We start from the raw sequence: 18,054 nt of genomic DNA on the forward strand, positions 1-18,054 counted from the left end.
ATTGATACCATCTTGGCTAACACTGTGAAACCCCGTCTCTACTAAAAATACAAAAATTAGCTGGGCATTGTGGTGCGTGCCTGTAGTCCCCGCTACTCAGGAGGCTGAGGCAGGAGAATTGCTTGAACCCAGAAGGTGGAGGTTGCGGTGAGCCGAGATCGTGCCATTGCACTCCAGTCTGGGTAACAAGAGCGAAACTCTGTCTCAAAAAAAAAAAAAAAAAAAACTCCAAAAATTAGCTAGGCGTGGTGGTGGGTGCCTGTAGTCCCAGCTACTCAGGAGGCTGAGACAGGAGAATCTCTTGAACCTGTGAGGAGGAGGATGCAGTGAAGCCGAGATCATGCTAGTGCACCACTCCAGCCTAGGCAACAGAGCAAGATTCCATCTCAGAAAAGAAAAAAATAGATTTTATTTAGTGAAGGGGAAGAAATATGTATATGTATTAGGTCTCTAAAATATTTTGGTTGGTGTGTCTGGTACTGAAAAGGGCTTGGAGATTGATATTTATTTTATACTACAGAGTATATAGAGTAGATCTAAAGGAATAATATTTTTTCTGTCTTTGAGTTTCTGGTTTTAATTTGGTGTTGATTTTTGCTGGCTAGGGTCCCCTCTGGATCCCTGGGTTGCCATGGTGACATTTTGGCCTTTATCGCATTGCTGTTGTTTTTGTGCCCTCAGCTCCACTAAAATGAATCCTTACATGCAGGACTCAGGAGCTTGGCACTGGGTCTAGGGAAGCCCACGTTTGTGTGCCACATGAGGAAGATGAGGGAGGGAAAATGAAGATACTGCAGCCTGGCTCATGGGACTTAAAAAAGTGGGCAAAGGAGAAGGACCTGTCCCAATGGGGTCCTGCTCCAGCTGCCTTGCAGACCCTGCCAGTGGGTGTCATCTAGAGGAAAGGGACCCTGGGGAGGTTGGAACCTTGTCCCCGTGCCAATTTTTCATCCTCATGTATCATGACAGGACAAGGTGTAATCCCAGCACTTGGGGAAGCCAAGGTGGGTGAATCACTTTGAGGTCAGGAGTTCGAGACCAGCCTGGCCAACATGGTGAAACCCTGTCTCTACTAACAATACAAAAATTAGCCGGGTGTGGTGTGGTAGCGAGTGCCTGTAATCCCAGCTACCTGGGAGGCTGAGGCATGAGAATTGCCTGAACATGGGAAGCGGAGGTTGCAGTGAGTGAAGACTGCACCACCTCAATCTAGCCTAGGTGACAAGAGTAAAATTCGTCTCAAAAAAAAAAAGCACATTTAATTTATTTATTTATTTGAGGCAGAGTTTGGCTGTTGCCCAGATTGGAGTGCAATGGCACGATCTTGGCTCACTGCAACCTTCACCTCCTGGACCTCAAGTAATCCACCCTCCTTGGCCTCCCAAAGTGCTGGGATTACAGGCGTGAGCCACCGTGCCTGGTTTAAAATCCACATTTCATTCTATGGATTCTCTATCATAAAAATCTCTTTGTGCATTTTTTTTTTTTTTTTTTTTTTTTGAGACGAAGTCTTCCTCTGTCGCCCAGGCTGGAGTGTAATGGTGTGATCTTGGCTCACTGCAACCTCTGACTCCTAGGTTCAAGCGATTATCCTGCGTCAGCCTCCAGAGTAGCTGAGATTACAGGCACACACCATTGTACCCTGCTTATTTTTTGTATTTTGTTAGAGACAGGGTTTCACCATGTTGGTCAGCCTGGTCTTGAACGCCCGACATCAGGTAATCCACCCACCTTGGCCTCCTAAAGTGCTAGGATTACAGGTGTGAGCCACCACACCCAGCCTCTTTGTGCATTCAAAACACTGCCTCTGAAGGCTACTGGGGCACTGGGAAAGTCTGGGAGAGGTTACCAGGAGGTGGGTGGAAATCTGCTTGCTGCATTTTTCTTTCTTCTTTTCTATTTTCTCTCTTCTAAGGCGTATGTAGAGGAATCTTGGATACATTTTCAACTCACCTCTCTTGGAAGGAAGCTGTTTGCGTTGCCTGGGCCGGTTTTGTGTGAAAACCAGCAAGAACTCAGAAGACGAGAAGCAGCTTTTGTGTGAGTCTGATTTCTACTGCCTGGCCAGTGGGTCCCATGATGTTTATATTGATGGTACAGTCAACAATCAGCATTTATCTCTGTTTACAGTCTTCTCATTGTGTTTTACTCGGCTCTTAGTTTTTGCTTCTTTCCTCCCTCTCTCCCTCTCTCCCTTCCCTCCTTCCTACTTCCCTTCCCTTGTTCCTTCCTCCCTTCCTTCTGTATTTACTTTTTGCTTCTCCTTCCTTCCTTCCTTCCTTCCTTCCTTCCTCCCTCCCTCCCTCCCTCCCTCCCTCCCCCGCTCCCATATACTTTGCTCCTTTCCTTAAGGCAAATTAACATGTGATGTGCAAACAAATCTGTCTGACACTTAAGGAAGATCTCAAACCCCACTCCCTTTCTTCCCCTACCCCAAGAATTCACTGCCCCCGGTTCAAGTTCAGTGGAACCCAGAAATCTGTGATGTGACACGAGGAATGAGAATTCCCAGAAATGTTGGTAGTGCTGGCCTTGGATAAAAAACATCCCTTACCAGTAAGACGTGGGCTACATTTAAAATAATTTCTGACGGAAGGAGTCCTACGTACCTCTTGTCATATACATATGTAAAGATAATTGAAGACCCTAGGGTACACCCTTTTCAAATGGAGAGTTTATCGTTTCTAAGGGAAGGAGGTCAGGGGAGGAGTAACCGAGATCTTTCCTGTCTGTCTTCCAATCGCGATAGCTCGTTTTGGCTGTGAATTTCCCCCCTCCCCCTCTCCTCCCCTCCCCTCCCCTCCCCCTCCCGTTAATTAAATAAACGCTGGAAGCATGTTTTTACCGCACACGACTCGGCCCCTGGGGAACTCTTTTTCTGCGACGCTCCTACTCTTAAAAGCCTCAACTCACAGAAGGTTTAAGAACATCATGAGTTTCCAGTTCCTACGGGTGAGAAAAGAGGTGTCTGGGTGGAGGGCAGATGCGACTCCTATGGCTGGCAGCCAGTAGAGGCTGCGGGAGGACTCTGCAAAGGGCGAAGGGTGGCGCTGGGTGAGACGGGCGCCCGGGGCGTGCAGGGTGGCTCCTGGGCGCTGCTCCGGCTGCCTGTCCCTCAGTACTGGCGCAGGAGGACTAGTTCGCGCAGCGTCTGGCGACATTGGTCTGCTCCACGCCTGGCGGCGACCAAGATCTGAGAGTTAATGCCTCCGGGCTCAGCCGGCCTGGAAGTGTATGGTGACCTCGGGCACGGAGCGGAGAAGGCCTCCGGGGACCCGAGGCTCCTGCCTTAGTCCTCCGGCCTGCGCTTGGAGCAGTTAGGGTGCGCATGGATGGCCTCGGGGATGTTAGTGGAGAGGTGACAGGAGTCTACCATCCCGGGGCCAAGCGCTGGAGGCCTCCGGAGGGCGGGGGTTTCCCGGGGCAACGCAGGAGAGATTCAGGCCTGTCTCTAACGGGTACCCTAGAACCGATAAGAAGGTGGCCTTAAACCCTAGGCACCTTTGCGGCTTTCAGGTAGTTGGGCGACTAAAAATTCACTTTTGCCTGCTGTAGAATGGGGCAGGTGGCTGTCAGGTTAGAGACTGTGTCCACGAATTCTCCATTGGGCGAGCGCTGTGCCAGTGAGCTCCGGGACTGACGTGGACATGGGCCCTCCTCGGAAGCCTGGGAACCTGTGAGCCCCTCGGCTCCGCGCCTCACTTTGTCTGTTTGAAAAAAAGGAGTTGTTTGCAAGGAAGGGGTAAAAGCTCAAAAGCTTCTAAAGGAAGAGCACGCGGCCTGACGCGAAGCGCAAAGAAGGTAAACCGCGCCTGGTCGGACTGAGACCAGAGACGTCTGCCTGCGGCGGCCGCTTTACGCACTATTAAAAAATCTGTTGTTTACGACGATCATTTTTGTAATTACTTTGGAGTGGCTGCGACTTGATGCCTGTGGTGCCCCAGGGCGTGCCCCTTACAGGACTTGGACAGTTCTGGGTGCCCTTTGACGCCGCGTGTCGGTCCAGTGGGTGCCAGTGCCGGGAAGGGAGCGTGGCGGGCGCGAATGCCCCCTCCTCCTGGATTTGCTGCAAGCCCCGGCCTTTCCACCCTGCTTGTTCCTGGCGGATGTGCCATTTACTGAGGTCCCTACCGGCGCTCACGTTGTCCCGAGGGGCGGGACAAACGCCCGGCGCGTGGCGCAGAGTCTGCGAAGGCTCTCGGAGGCCTCCACCTTCTGTCCCGGCGCCTCCACCTTCTGCTCGGGCGCCCCCTCCCTGGGGTGGGAAGAGAAGTCGCAGATCTGCCCGAATCCAGCTCTACCCGCCTGGCCGCCGCCTTCGATCTGGGGTGGGGGCAGGGGCGGCAGATGACTCAGGCCTGGGGCTGGGAGCCCTGTTTTCCAAAGCCGGCCCGCGCCTCTTTGGAAGCAGAGCGCTGTCGGGGCGCTCCTGTCTTTGCAGATGCCTGGTCGCCTCTTTCCGTGATTTCTTAAGGGCGTGGGTCTAGGGCTTCCAGAGAGTCTGAGTTTAGACTACCTAGGGGGCGATAGAGGGGAGGCCCCGACAATCCAACCCCCTCTCCAGGCGGCTGCGAGGCCTCCAGGGTTCCCGAGGGGGTCCCCTTGCGCCAACGCCCGCTGTCTTGAGTGCGGCCACGCGGTCCGCGTCTAAACGTGGATAAGGGGCGGGGACATTGGAGGGAGGCTGTGTCGGACGCTGGAGTCATCGGTTCTCTGCTCTCAGTTGAGCAGAAAAATTGAAAAGAAGAGTTGAGGCTTCCGCCACCCTGACAAGGGCGCGCGCGTGGCTGGGTGCCGGTCCTGAAGCCGAGAGTCTGTGTATTCGGGAAGGGTCTTCCGTGCCGAGAAGATTGCAGATTTGTTCTAGTCGCCTTCCGTACAGAGAGCGCGGAGGTTGCGCTCCTATTCGAGCGCGCTTATCCATTGGAGACTGGGGAAGCGCCCGGGATCAGGGAAGCTTCTTGGGAATGAATGGCCTTTGCCAAGCGGTTTCGGATCCTCTGGGTTCTTTGGAGCCAGGGAATGGCGCTGCGCGAGCCCTCGATGCCCATCAGCTCCCTTCGCCTCCTGCGTAGACGCTCGCTGACGGGGAGGCATCTCAGTTCCTTCGAGCGGCTTTGGCGAGTGTTGCTGCGGGAAAGAAGAGCCAGGGCCTGGGATGAAGGATGAGCCCCTTCTTGCCCATTCCAGGCCCCAGCGTGCTAGGGGTAAAGTTGCCAGCACAGAGGAGACAACTTGTTCAAGCTTCACCTCAGACCAGGTCAGAGAATAAAACTGAGGGCTAGAAGGCCTTAGAATGCCGGAGAGCCCAGCGGCATCCGTCAGGGAGTCCCAGGCTCCCAAAGGAGGCGCCGCAGCCTTCCTCTGGCGAGCCTAGGACCTCATCTTCTTGGACCGGGGCCCGGGGGTCTGGTTTTGACTTTCGGTTCTGGCAGGTGTCTCCCTCTCCCGCCGTTAATATCAGGAGCGCTGCTTCTGCGGTAACTATTTTACCCCAGACGCCAGTTTTGGGACCGAAGTGTCAGGATCATCCTGTGTGTATTTTATGCACTGTTGTCCTTAGTGCAAAGCCCCGCAGACACGCGTGGCCGAAGAGTTTCAGTGGTTTCAACTTCGATTTTGTTCTCGCATCTGGTCGGAAAATCACCTCGCATTTGGCTGCTATCTAAGGCCGGGGGAAAGTAAATGCTAAAGTTCAAACGAACCCGAGAAGGAACAGCGAGGCAGTGGATTGCCACCATTCTGTGGACGGGAGAGTCAGCCCACTCCAGGTGCGGGCACCGTACTGATACGCATTGATGATTGCAAAATCGTATTCAGTATCAAATCGAAATAGTTTCCTCCTCTAACACCCTCGGAATGTTTAAATCCAGCCCAGGGAGCTGGATTTTGGGCGTCACAACAAAATATGTCCTCGAGAATTAGCGATGTTCCCCTTACAATGGAAGTGAGTTGCTGCATAATAACTGGGCCAGAGAACTTCGTTAGTCTAAATTTTAAAAATTAGTGTTGCACTTTTCTTTCAAGTATGGGTGGCAAGTAATGAAGGGGAGAGGGAAGCAGCGTTTGTGTGGAAGGAAGTTTCGTTTTCTGCCTCCACCTGTGGAATCTGGGTGTCTACCTCTCCAGTCGAGGGCTCTCTGAGTGCTCTCTCCCCACTTCCTGCACCTCCTCACCCCCACCTTACCCGTGGCACTAGGGTTTTATTCCTGCCCGGCAGTTCTTTCCCGGGGTAAGTAGAGGCTTCTGAATGACCGGCACGCCCGAGGCAGCTGCCAAGCCGGTGCTCCGCGGGGCAGGGCAGGGCAGGGCCGCTGGGCTGGTCCAGGGAGCGCAGTCTACCCCCCACCCCCGCCCGGCCTCAACCAGCCGCCGGAGATGCCGCTTCGGGAGACAGCGACAAGACGCCGCTGTCGGCGACTCCTGGGTTGATAGAACCGTCTGCTGCCTCTGCGGCCCTTGGGGCAGACTCCCGAGGAGTCCCTTTCTTCTTCCTCCCGGCCGGGAGCCAGGACCGCGCTGTGCCAAAGGAGGGAACCGGGAGACTCGTGGCGGGTTGGGGCTCCAGCTGCATGATCCCAGCTCAAGCCTTAAGTCTCGGTGGGGTAGGTGGGATAGGATGTGTTTTTAGGAGAGAAATCTCGGTTGTTGAGTCGCTCCCCAAATGGGCAGTTTCTTAAGTCCAGGCGACTGTCTTGGAAGACGGGGTTCAAGGCAGTTTAGGCGAAAGAGGGGTGGGTTTCAGTATTTGCATCCCCCCAGCTCTGCCAATCTCAGGTGTGCGTACCGTGGAGGTGACTGAAGGAAGGCGCGTGGGGGCACCCAGGCCTCGCAAGTCTTCGGCTGTCAACGAGGCACCGCCCACTGACTCCGCTCCTTGCCCCTCGCCGCGTGGGGCTCGGCGCCGCGCCAGGCCCCGGGTGCGGGGCGGAGCTAGGCTGGGACTGGCTGGGGGCAGCTCCGCCCGGCGCCGGGGCCTCCGCGCCAGCCCCCGGGGAGGAGTTATGATAATTTCCTACTCATTAAGGCGCTCCGGTCCCCTGGCTATTGCCGGGACAGAAGATTCGGGCGCGGTTTTCCCGGTCCACGGCAGCGGTCTCTACACCCGCGGCGCCAGTAGCATCTACGCTGGCAGAGCCGCCGATGCGCGTCCAGTGACCCGGACAGCAAGGCCCGCGCGCGGCGGGGGCGGCGGCAGACGCCTGGCCACCGTGACCCCGATTTTGGATTTACCGCTCGGGGGCTGGGGGGAGCCTGGATTTAACTGGCGACTGTTTTGGGGGACGTCGGACGCCATGTTGTGGAAAATAACAGATAATGTCAAGTACGAAGAGGACTGTGAGGTGAGCTGGGGCGCAGGGGTGCAGCCCCGCCCCGCCGAGGACAGTCGGGGAGGCAGGGGGGCCGCTGGACCGAGGCCGGGGACGAGGGCACAGGAGCCCTGGCCTCTCGGTTGGACAGGATCCACTTCTCTGGACCCCTTCTTAGTCCATTTCTGCGGGGCCCCTGTCCTGTGTAGGGCCTTTTCCGAAGTGGCCTCCCCTCGGGAACTAGGCCTGGAAAGAGAATGGCAGATCCCACCCACACAGCTTACCTGGCGCTTTCTTAAGCAGCAAACAGCCCTGCTTCCCGTTTTCTCGGAAAAGCGCCCTGTCTGCAACCCTCAGACGTGGCTTTTACGCACGAAGCCTCTGTCCAAAGGGGTCAGATGAGGCTACCGGCCAGCGACACCTTGGCGGACACTCCTCCAAGGCCGGCTGGTCACCTGCCCCGCTAACTCCTCGGGGAAGCACGAAAACAACCGAAGTTTGGCTTTCAAAAGAAGTGGGGGCTGGGGAGTTTGTGGGGGGGCCCTAGGCCAGCTGCGGCCGTAAGCGCTCGCGAGTGCTCCAGCCTGTCGGACAGGTTGAGCTAGAGTTTCGGAGAGTGGGAGGGAGAGGCGGCGAGCGGGAAGAGGAAGAAGACGCAGGCGGCGCGAGGCGAGCTCCGGAGCTTGGGAGCGCGGAGCCCGGGCCACGGACTTGCGGGAGTTCACGGCGCCTCCGGGGCCTGGAGGGGCTGCCCCAGCCCGCAGGCCCGGGCGCTTCCGCCAGGAGGCGACAGCGCCATGTTCCTGCAGGTTCCCGGCTCCCCGAGACCCCTGGGCAGATGGGGACGCATCCTTTAGAAACTAAGTGGGGCCGCCCAGGGGCTAGGGGACGTGCGCGGGCAAGGCTGCCCAATTTCCAGGGTCCTTCATGCCCCCTCTGCACCCCGATGTGCGAGAACACTGCCCGTGACCATGCAGGGCGCCCCACTTCTTACTCCCCTCGGCTGGGCCCTGCCGGCAGGAAGGGTCGCTCTGCGCGCACGCTCCCTCTCCACTCCCCAGGGCGGCGCGGGGTGGCGGGCCCTGACTGCGAGCGCCGCCCGCCCGGAGGTCTTTGTCCGGAGGGCGTGGAAGGGAGGGTCCCTGGGGCGGGGGAGGTGCGCACTTCCAGCGCGGCGCGCTACCTCCGCGTCCGCCGCGCCGCCACCTCCGGCAGCTCCTGCGCTATGGGCGGGCTCAGGGAGAGCGCTTTGCAGCGGGCGTCCAGCCACCAGCGCTCAGTCCCTGACCTTTTCTGTCCAGAGACCCAGGGTTCGGGCTTGGGGTATCCGAGCGCCTCGGGCTTCCGAGCAGCGCCCAGACCTTTGCCGCCCGGCTTTGAGAACTCGTTTCCCCAGGTGTTTCATTACCTCTCCTCCCTCCGCGCACCCTGCTTACAACGAAATCCTCGGGGCGCATTGCCCCCGGCTACCTTCTGACCCTGGGCAACCTTCGCGGGGCCGGGTGGCGTTGGTCCCCTGGGGCGCACAGCGCAGCCAAGCGACGCCCGCCAGTTCGCAGTAGCGGGGTTTCGGACTAACGAGGTCTCCTGTTTTATTTTCATTTTTATTTTTCTCCAGGATCGTCACGACGGGAGCAGCAATGGGAACCCGCGAATACCCCACCTCTCCTCCGCGGGACAGCACCTCTACAGCCCCGCGCCGCCCCTCTCCCACACTGGAGTCGCCGAATACCAGCCGCCACCCTACTTTCCCCCTCCCTACCAGCAGCTGGCCTACTCGCAGTCGGCCGACCCCTACTCGCACCTGGGGGAAGCGTACGCCGCCGCCATCAACCCCCTGCACCAGCCGGCGCCCACCGGCAGCCAGCAGCAGGCCTGGCCCGGCCGCCAGAGCCAGGAGGGAGCGGGGCTGCCCTCGCACCACGGGCGACCGGCCGGCCTCCTGCCCCACCTCTCCGGGCTGGAGGCGGGTGCGGTGAGCGCCCGCAGGGATGCCTACCGCCGCTCCGACCTGCTGCTGCCCCATGCGCACGCCCTGGATGCCGCGGGCCTGGCCGAAAACCTGGGGCTCCACGACATGGCCCACCAGATGGACGAGGTGCAGGTGAGCGCCGCCTGCTCCTCCCCGGACCTGTTCTCCCTACGGCCATCTGCCCCCACCCCGCACCCCTCTAGGCTCCTCCGAACTTAAAGGGAATTTTGTCCTTTCTCCCCCAGAATGTTGACGACCAGCACCTGCTGTTGCACGATCAGTCAGTCATTCGCAAAGGTAAGTAGCCAGATGGCATCGTCTTCCTCTGGTCCCACGGTCGGGGCTTGAGAAATTGACTGGCAAGTTTGGGGGTATTTGGTGGCCAACGTGGGACATTAGTGGTAGAAGGGACTGGAGGGGATTCTTGGAGGCTAAATTTCAGGAGTAAGAAGAGGGGATTTCCCTCCAGCCTCTTAGGTTTCTCTTAATTTCCGGATTTGTTACTGCCTAGTTTTTTTCTTGGAAAAATATTACTTCTTGAATTCCAGTGTGTATTTCACAGTGTGAGAGAAAGTCTTCCAGAGTGAGTGAACACTGATTTAATTTGAAAAGCAACAACAACAACAAAAATCACAGTCACACCTTGGTTGAATGGTTGGTTCTATAACAATTGTAATGGTTAAGTTGTGATTTTATTTTTGATTTCAAACACGTGTATGGAAGACATCCTTAATTCTGACCTGCAAGAAAAGTTCTGAAGCTATTTGGCCTACCAAATAAATAGCTCTAAAAGAACAGAGCTTAGCGTGAGTGAGCTGTCAGAATGAGGGTTTTCAGGATGGGGGAGAAAGGGATTTGGAAAATTGGATTACTTGGTGAGTGAGTGGTTTATGAAATTAAGTTACTTACTGACAGGATTACCATTTTTACTGTTTTGGGAAATGGACTGGTCCTAAATTGAAGGTAGTTACAGTCTGTTACTTGAACTGCTTAAATATAGATTAGGTGGAAAAAATTTTAAAGAAAAACTCGGAAAAGACTAAAAATTTTTGGTAAACTTAGAAAGTGTTCGTTTGTATGATTAAATTTACTGTGATCGGTTGCATTGCAAAGTTTTGGCCAAGAATCTGTATGAGTCCTATGATTTGGTTGTTCTTGAGTGGGGAAAATCTCACCCTTTTTTTTAGTATTGAAGCAGTCTTCTGAAAACAAATGTTCTAATTTAAATAGATTTCAGCAGGGGCTAGGGAAAAAAAAAGGAAAGAAAAACCCTGGAAGCTTGGGATCTTGACTAATTAACTTCCCAAGGTGTTAAGTTGTGAATTTCAGATTGGATTTGTCTCTGAAGTAGGGGGGCTTTTTTAGGAAGTCATTTTAAAAAGCCATGGCTTGGCATGGTGGCTCACACCTGTAATACTAACACTTTGGGAGGCCAAGGCAGGCAGATCACTTGAAGTCAGGAGTTTGAGAGCAGCCTGGCCAACATGGTGAAACCCTGTCTCTAGTAAAAATACAAAAACTAGCTGGGCATAGTGGTGGGTGCCTGTAATCCCAGCTATTTGGGAGGCTGAGGCAGGAGAATCACTTGAGCCCGCAGGCAGATGCTGCAGTGAGCTGAGATAGCACCACCGCACTCCAGCCTGAGTGACGGAGAAGAGAGACTGTTTCAAACAAAAACAGTGTGCCTGCAGTTGATCAGGGTGTGCAACAATGGTTGTCTATTCAGCTTTGGTTAGTGTTTTTGAAAAGGTCTCTCTTGCTCAGAGACAGCTCTTGTAACTGCCAGCTCTGACCTTCATTCACAGGTCCCATTTCCATGACCAAGAACCCTCTGAACCTCCCCTGTCAGAAGGAGCTGGTTGGGGCTGTAATGAACCCCACTGAGGTCTTCTGCTCAGTCCCTGGAAGATTGTCTCTCCTCAGCTCTACTTCTAAATACAAAGTGACAGTGGCTGAAGTGCAGAGGCGATTGTCCCCGCCCGAATGCTTAAATGCCTCATTACTGGGAGGTGTTCTCAGAAGGTACTTGGGGAACAATTCCGGGCATGGTGGGTTGGGTTGTTGAAGGTGACATGTATCAGAGGTCCAGGAGGTATTTTTAACATTTATGTGACTTTATGCCTAACACTGAATTCTAATTGGCTTAGAGTTTTTAGTATATTTCTTCTGTTTTAGAAAGTGCCAAATGGAGGAGGAAGTGATAAAACAGCACTCACAAATTCTCATCTGGTTAGAATTTGATCCCCACGTATGAAGTGATAGCATCTGTATTGAGGGAAGGTGGGGAGCACCGTGGGTTTGTTCCCCAGGGAGTTTTTGTGAGGATGCTGCGGTTTCATAAGTGAAAATGTATCTGCCCCTGTACAATTTGAAATGTTTATGATACAAAGTTTGATGCTAGGAAAGATTGATTTTGTATCTTACGGGGATTAATTAAAAGAGTATCCTGCTATCACTTTTCATTAAGGTTCACGTGATGTAGACAGTCTGGCAGATTTCAGCTTTGACAGCAGCACTTTAGGATTTTAGAATTAATTTTTAAAGTGTGGTTTTTTTGAGAGTAGCCAATTTTTCTTTTTCTTAGAGCCAAATCGAAAAACGGGGGCCGGTCTTTGCGGGAGAAGTTGGACAAGATTGGGCTGAATCTTCCGGCCGGGAGACGGAAAGCCGCCCATGTGACTCTCCTGACATCCTTAGTAGAAGGTCAGTGGGGTTTTGTTTTGAGTTTGTAATGTTTTTAATTTGTGCCTGTGTCTTTAATACCTCTTGTAGAAAAGCTGGAAAACAACTCTTAAAACTTGGTTGTGAGTAGAGATGAAAGCAATTGGAATTGTCTTCTAAGTTTATTGCAATGAATTACAGTAATCTTACTGAAAAAGTTAACATTTAAATATCTGGCTGCTCAGGTAGGCTCTTCTGTGTTCCCCAGAGAATCAATGTTGGAGAGAAACTGGTTAGTTTTCCTAACCTAAGAAAGCACACCCTAGGGGTGTCAGCATGTCCTGTTAATGAACCCGTTTTTGAAAGATAACAGTTGATCATTTGGTACACTTTGAATAAAATCTGGTTACTTATTGGTGAGCAGAAGGACCGCTTCTGGTTTTTGTGGCTGTGGTTATTTTGTAGCTGGGGATTGTGGTCAGTGAAGAAAACCTCTTGTATACAATACGACTGGCCAGATTCACAATTCTTTTCTTTACTCCCATCCAAAGAAAAAAGTAATGGAACCCCTGGCCCATACACAAGTTCCTCTCCCCAATCCTGAGATAGTAGGACATGGCATTTCAGTTTCTTGAATGGGGGGCCCTTTTGCTCCAGCCTGGACAGTAGCCAAGAATGCAATACAACCTTTAAAAGGAGCTGAAGGGAAAGTAAAATAAATTTTTAAAAACAAAACAAAGCATGTTGTTACTGCTCCCAGGAAGAGTTGGGCACTGAGAAAGGCTTAGGGCGCTCACTATGTATGGGCAGGCGAGGCCAAGGAGAAGCGGGCTTCCCATAGCAGTACCCTCTTTTGAAGACTTAATTTCCTTGCTCTGATGGCGTGATTGCCATGCTCAAAGAGACTTGGCAGAGTCCCTGCTCTACCTTTTACGAGTGCCTTTGGGGGTCAGGGCAGGAGAAAGGAGCTGCCTGTCAGAACAGCTGGCCTGCCTGGAGAATCATGGTTCTGCTGGGGTTTCTTGGTAGCCAGGCAGGGTGATTGAATAAGAAAGTGTGTTCCAGAATAATAGCTCTCCAAGGCTGCTTCAGTCAACCCGGGGGGCCCCTCTACCATCTGGGTTTTTGCAAAGCTTGCCGGTCCTGCACCCTGGAGCCGGGGAAGGGCACCTCCAAGGTGGGAGAAAACTCCGCTGGTTGTTTCCCTCTGCTCTTCCACTGACTCAGACAGGGGAAGGGTGCTCCAAGTTGGTAGTTAGGAAACACACCCCTTCTGTCATTTTTAAAAGAAACATTCTGGAGATCCCGCCCCCTTCTCTTAAGAGGGCACTATTAAAAAGAAGGTAAGGAGAAAGTAAGGTGTCAGATAGTTGTCTCTGTTTTGTAGAGAAGTGACCAGTTTGCTTCGGTCAAACATGTTTATAGCCCTTACATTTTCCTACTTCCCTCAAACGATGCTACTTAATATAAAGAGAAAACGTGGATATGTTTGATTATCTGTTGAGCAGTGGACTGGTCAACATTTTTCAAGTTTACTCATCTCCGCATCCATGGGGCATTGGTTGCAGGACCCACAGCAAAACCTGAGGAGGTTTAAAATGTCACGTTTGCATATAATCTACGTACGTCCTTTGCTGTAGTTTAAATCATCTCTGCATCACTTACTCCTAATGCCTAATACTGTGTAAATCCTATGTAAATAGTTGCTATATTGTATCGCTCAGGGAATAATCACAAAAGTCTGTATATGTTCAGTACAGACCCTACCATTCATTTTTCCCCCCCAAATATTTTCAATCTGAGGTTGGATGAATACAGATTCGGAACGCACAGATACAGAGGGCTGACTTGACTGTGCAGTTTAAAGTTTCAGGGTCTTGGCTGGGTGCCGTGGCTAAAGCCTGTAATCCCAGCACTTTGGGAGGCCGAGGCTGGTGGATCACGAGGTCAAAAGATCGAGACCATCCAGGTCAACATGATGAAATTCTGTCTCTACTAAAAATACAAAAAATTAGCTGGGCATAGTGGCGCGTGCCTGTAATCCCAGCTACTCGGGAGGCTGAGGCACAAGAATTAATTGCCTGAACCCAGGAGGCGGAGGTTGCGGTGAGCCGAGATCACACTATAGCACTTCAGCCTGGGTAACAAGAGCAAAAACTCCGTCTCCAAAAAAAAAAGTTTCAGGGTCTTTGTTGCTCACATGGTGTGCTCTCCACCCTCTGTTCTAGGGGTGGAGAACCTACTGAGAATCCCTAGAAAGTTCTGCTTCCGAGATGAGTTGTCTGCCCTGTATATGGTTTCATTCTTGCCTGCAATGTGACTGATAGACAATGAATGCTAGAAAGAGAGGTAAAGGGGAGCGTGTGCAGTGGCTCATGCCTGTAATTGCTAGTGTGAGTCATCTCTTGAGACCAGGAGTTCAAGACTGGCCTGGCCAATATGGCAAAACCCTGTATCTACTAAAAACACAAGAATTAGCTGGGCATGGTGGTGCATGCCTATAATCCCAGCTATTCGGGAGGCTGAGGCAGGAGAATTGCTTGAATCCTGGTGGTGAAGGTTGCAGTGAGATTGTGCCACTGCACTCCAGCCTGGGTGACAGAGCGAGACTTTAAAAAAAAAAAAAAAAAAAAAAAAGACAGGAAAAGGCCAGTTTGGCCTCATTGATCACAGCCATCCTAAAAACCTCTTGCTGATTATTCTAGGGGAAGCCGTTCATTTGGCTAGGGACTTTGCCTACGTCTGTGAAGCCGAATTTCCTAGTAAACCAGTGGCAGAATATTTAACCAGGCCTCATCTGGGAGGACGAAATGAAATGGCGACTAGGAAGAACATGCTCCTGGCGGCCCAGTAAGTATCTGAACTTGAATTTGATGATGACTCAATGCTCCAGACCTTGAGGTTCAGAGGATTCCCCCTCCGCAGTCCCGATGGCTCAACAAAGAAATATTCTTGAAATAAATTGGGGCGTAGCAAAAGAAAATGGCAAGGAAGCTTCTTTTACAAAGTCAAATACATTAACTTTTTGTGTGATTTAGAAGAGTGCATGACTCAGCCATGAGGACTTTGGAATTGCTTAGTTCTTTAGCTCAAAATAGTTGAGCTGCCCTTTCATGATTGTGTTTGCATATCTTTCAAAAATGTGTTGAAAGCCCGATTTGTTCTGTCACATCCCGTAAAGAGAGATTGTGTGCCTTCTACCTCCTGATAGCAAGACTTTTGTCTTTAAAATGTGAAGATGAGGGTGGATTTGTAGGAGATGCGGGCAAATTAACTGTCTCAAAAAGGACTTAATGCAGCTGTGGATTTTCTCATAGAAACCAACAGTGAGTTGATTTTAAAATCATGGTAAATGGAGCAGAACTAGTCAAGCCAGGAAATGGGGTAGAAGAAGCGCAATGCACCAGGCTGTGTCAAGAGGGAGAGTTTCAGGGGGTTGCTTCATTCTCTGGGTTCCTCATGGAATTTGTTTATTGGAACCAGCTTGTACCAAGGTAAACTGTCCCTTAAGCTCACAGGTTGGAATCCAGACCCCACCACTTTTACCAGTCCTGATGACCTTGGCCAGTTAACAGGTTAATCGTGTTTTCTAATTGCAGTGAGGATTAAATACGATAGTGCTTTAAAACAGCCTAACGCAGAGCCTAAGTGCAGCAGTTGGCTATTAGAATTACAGGTCTCCTTCCTTGGTTGAAGCAGTTCTGCCTGCCTCCCAGGCGTCTTCCTCACGAGTAGTTGGTTCTATGCCGTTGACCTGTAAGGAGCTTGATGGAACTCATGGAGTCAATTGACTGTCTTCACAGGCAAGTGTGTAAAGAATTCACGGAACTTCTCAACCGAGACCAGACACCCAATGGGACCAGCAGGTCCTCCGCCCCAGTCTTGGAGACGAACATACAGAACTGCTTGTCTCATTTCAGCCTGATTACCCACGGGTTTGGCAGCCAGGCCATCTGTGCCGCGGTGTCTGCCCTGCAGAACTACATCAAAGAAGCCCTGGTTGTCATAGACAAATCCTACATGAACCCGGGAGACCAGAGTCCAGCTGATTCTAACAAAACCCTGGAGAAAATGGAGAAGCACAGGAAATAAAATTGGGACGAACAAAGCTTCGGAGAGTCGGGAAGGAACAGGACTGCAAGAATCCTTCTCCACAGCACAGACTGAGAACCCTCTTGGCCTGGGGGAAGAGTTTGTTACCTACCCTGCTATTTAAAGGGCCTCCACTGGTTCCGGATCGGCAGCGATCACCCCTGCTCCTGGATTTCTTAGTTCTTTCTCTAGCGCTGAGCTATCTCCTAACTTTGGACCTATTATCAGAAGGTGACAAGTACTGGCTCTTTATTCATTAAGCTTTTATTTTTTTTGAACCCCATTCTTTCCTTCTCTGAAAGTGGTGCTACAAGTTTTAGAATCTTTTAAATACATTGCCTGGGCTAACAGACCCACACACTTAGCCATTGAAATGTCAAATTGATGTGCTGTAGATCAACAGATCAACAATACCTTTTTTTTAAGGTAATGGCTGGTTTTTGTGTCTGCTAAATATTTACCTTGAAAAAAAGAAAAGTGTGTATCTAGCTTCTTTGGAGATCAAGTCCTCTGGTAGGAGGCAGAGGGTCTACCTGCTTAGCAACTAATTAATAGGTGGTATTTGACACACTCTAAACCCCGTGTTCAAAGGGGGCCTTCGGGTTTTAGGAAACTTGTAGAAACCAACCCTGCTGATGACTTTCTTCCCTGTCCTTTAAAAAAAAAAAAAAAAACTTTGAAGGTTAACTCTTCAAATGGGAGGCTCTTTGAAACGACATGTTCCTTTAAGGTACTGAAGCTTTATTTGCATATTTATTTCAGATGTTTCCAGTAAACTTGAAAAGGGTAGGCACGAAGCAATTTGTTGCTGCCTGTCCCCCCAAGTCCCGTGGAGGTTCTGTATTTTAAGAAAAAGTGTGTTGAGTGTACAGATTTTATTTATGCATAATTTAATGGGGTCTGTAAATACTGGTGCACTTCTTACAACTTTTTTGAGACATGGGATCCAATTTTAATATTAACTTTGAATGGTGATGGGGTAATCTCTAAAGCACCGTAAGGTTTTATTCATATATATATATATATACAGGGTATTGAGAATTAAGAGGATGCTGGGCTCTGTTCTTGGCTTGGAAGAGTATTTAATTGAAGCTCTCTGATCAGAAAGCAATAACTTTGTGTCTCATTCCTGTTGGGCTGCTCCTAAGGTGAGTGTGCAGTACGGTGTGTGTGGATGAAACGAGATTCGGAACTGAACTCGGCCTGTAAATGTTCCCCAAATAATTGTGTGTATGATATGTGTACAATAAAAGTATTCTCATTAGAATCTGTGAAAGTCTGGTTATAGCTTGTGTTTTTTTTTTAAGTCTCTAAGGTGAATGGAATTAGGGCAGAGCTGATTTACGGCTTGACTGTGGCTTAGTTAATAGCCTGAGCAGGCACGTTTTGAGTGCTGTTGGGGAAGAAATTGATATTTCATTTTCTCTTCGGAGTGAGACTGTTCAGCTACGCCAGGTCGTACACGCTGTCATCAGTGCGTCTCAGCTGCAGATAGAATCATCATCCCCATCCCAGAGATATTGGGGAAATGTGTGAGGGACAATTTGTTGACTTGAGGGCCAGTGTTTGGGAACAGTATCTCATGGAAGGTTACTCTGTTGAGAACAGGCACACTGGCATACCGTGGTCCGCATACTGTATGAGGGTCAAGAATGGAAGTCAAGTGATTATGTGTGTTCTCTGGGCAGGAGTTTCTTAGGAGGGTTTGGCATTCAGTCCAGTGCCAGCAGTGGAAGTGTAGCATGTCAGTGTTTTCAATTCACCTCAATTCTCTTTGGAAACGAAGGCGTGCTCATCCACCCAAGCCATCCTCTTGGTTTCATCTGCCTGCAGGGTAAATCGGAGATTGGGTCTTTGTGCTGAGGAGTCTGGCAGAGGTTTTCTTGCTGGATGTTTATGATGCACACTGGGGTACTTGATCTCAAGTTGAAGCGGCCTGGCATCTCCTCCAGGAAGTGATGTGTTTATAGTTTGCCATGTGTGGCCTGGCTTCAAAGCGAAGTGGGAGCAGTAGGATTT

At 51.2% G+C, this 18,054-nt stretch overlaps 1 protein-coding gene across 3 annotated transcripts; it reads left to right on the forward strand.

The window, feature by feature from the left end:
• Positions 1–2,837: 2,837 nt before the first annotated feature.
• On the forward strand, positions 2,838–17,306 carry TFAP2C (transcription factor AP-2 gamma). Of its 3 annotated transcripts, none has more exons than XM_078375494.1 (7): positions 2,838–2,952; positions 8,929–9,414; positions 9,528–9,579; positions 11,088–11,304; positions 11,867–11,985; positions 14,649–14,793; positions 15,747–17,306. In XM_078375494.1, the coding sequence occupies exons 1-7, from the start codon at positions 2,932–2,934 to the stop codon at positions 16,033–16,035; spliced, it is 1,329 nt and encodes a 442-aa protein (XP_078231620.1). In that variant the 5' UTR covers positions 2,838–2,931; the 3' UTR covers positions 16,036–17,306. The 3 variants fall into 3 exon arrangements, with proteins under 3 accessions (XP_078231620.1, XP_002747749.3, XP_078231619.1); XM_002747703.5 differs by lacking the exon at positions 2,838–2,952 and adding an exon at positions 7,050–7,343; XM_078375493.1 differs by lacking the exon at positions 2,838–2,952 and adding an exon at positions 7,050–7,343 and having other exon boundaries at positions 15,864–17,306.
• Positions 17,307–18,054: the final 748 nt, after the last annotated feature.

The sequence above is a fragment of the Callithrix jacchus genome, chromosome 5 (assembly GCF_049354715.1).
Source record: "Callithrix jacchus isolate 240 chromosome 5, calJac240_pri, whole genome shotgun sequence".
Lineage (NCBI taxonomy): Eukaryota > Metazoa > Chordata > Mammalia > Primates > Cebidae > Callithrix > Callithrix jacchus.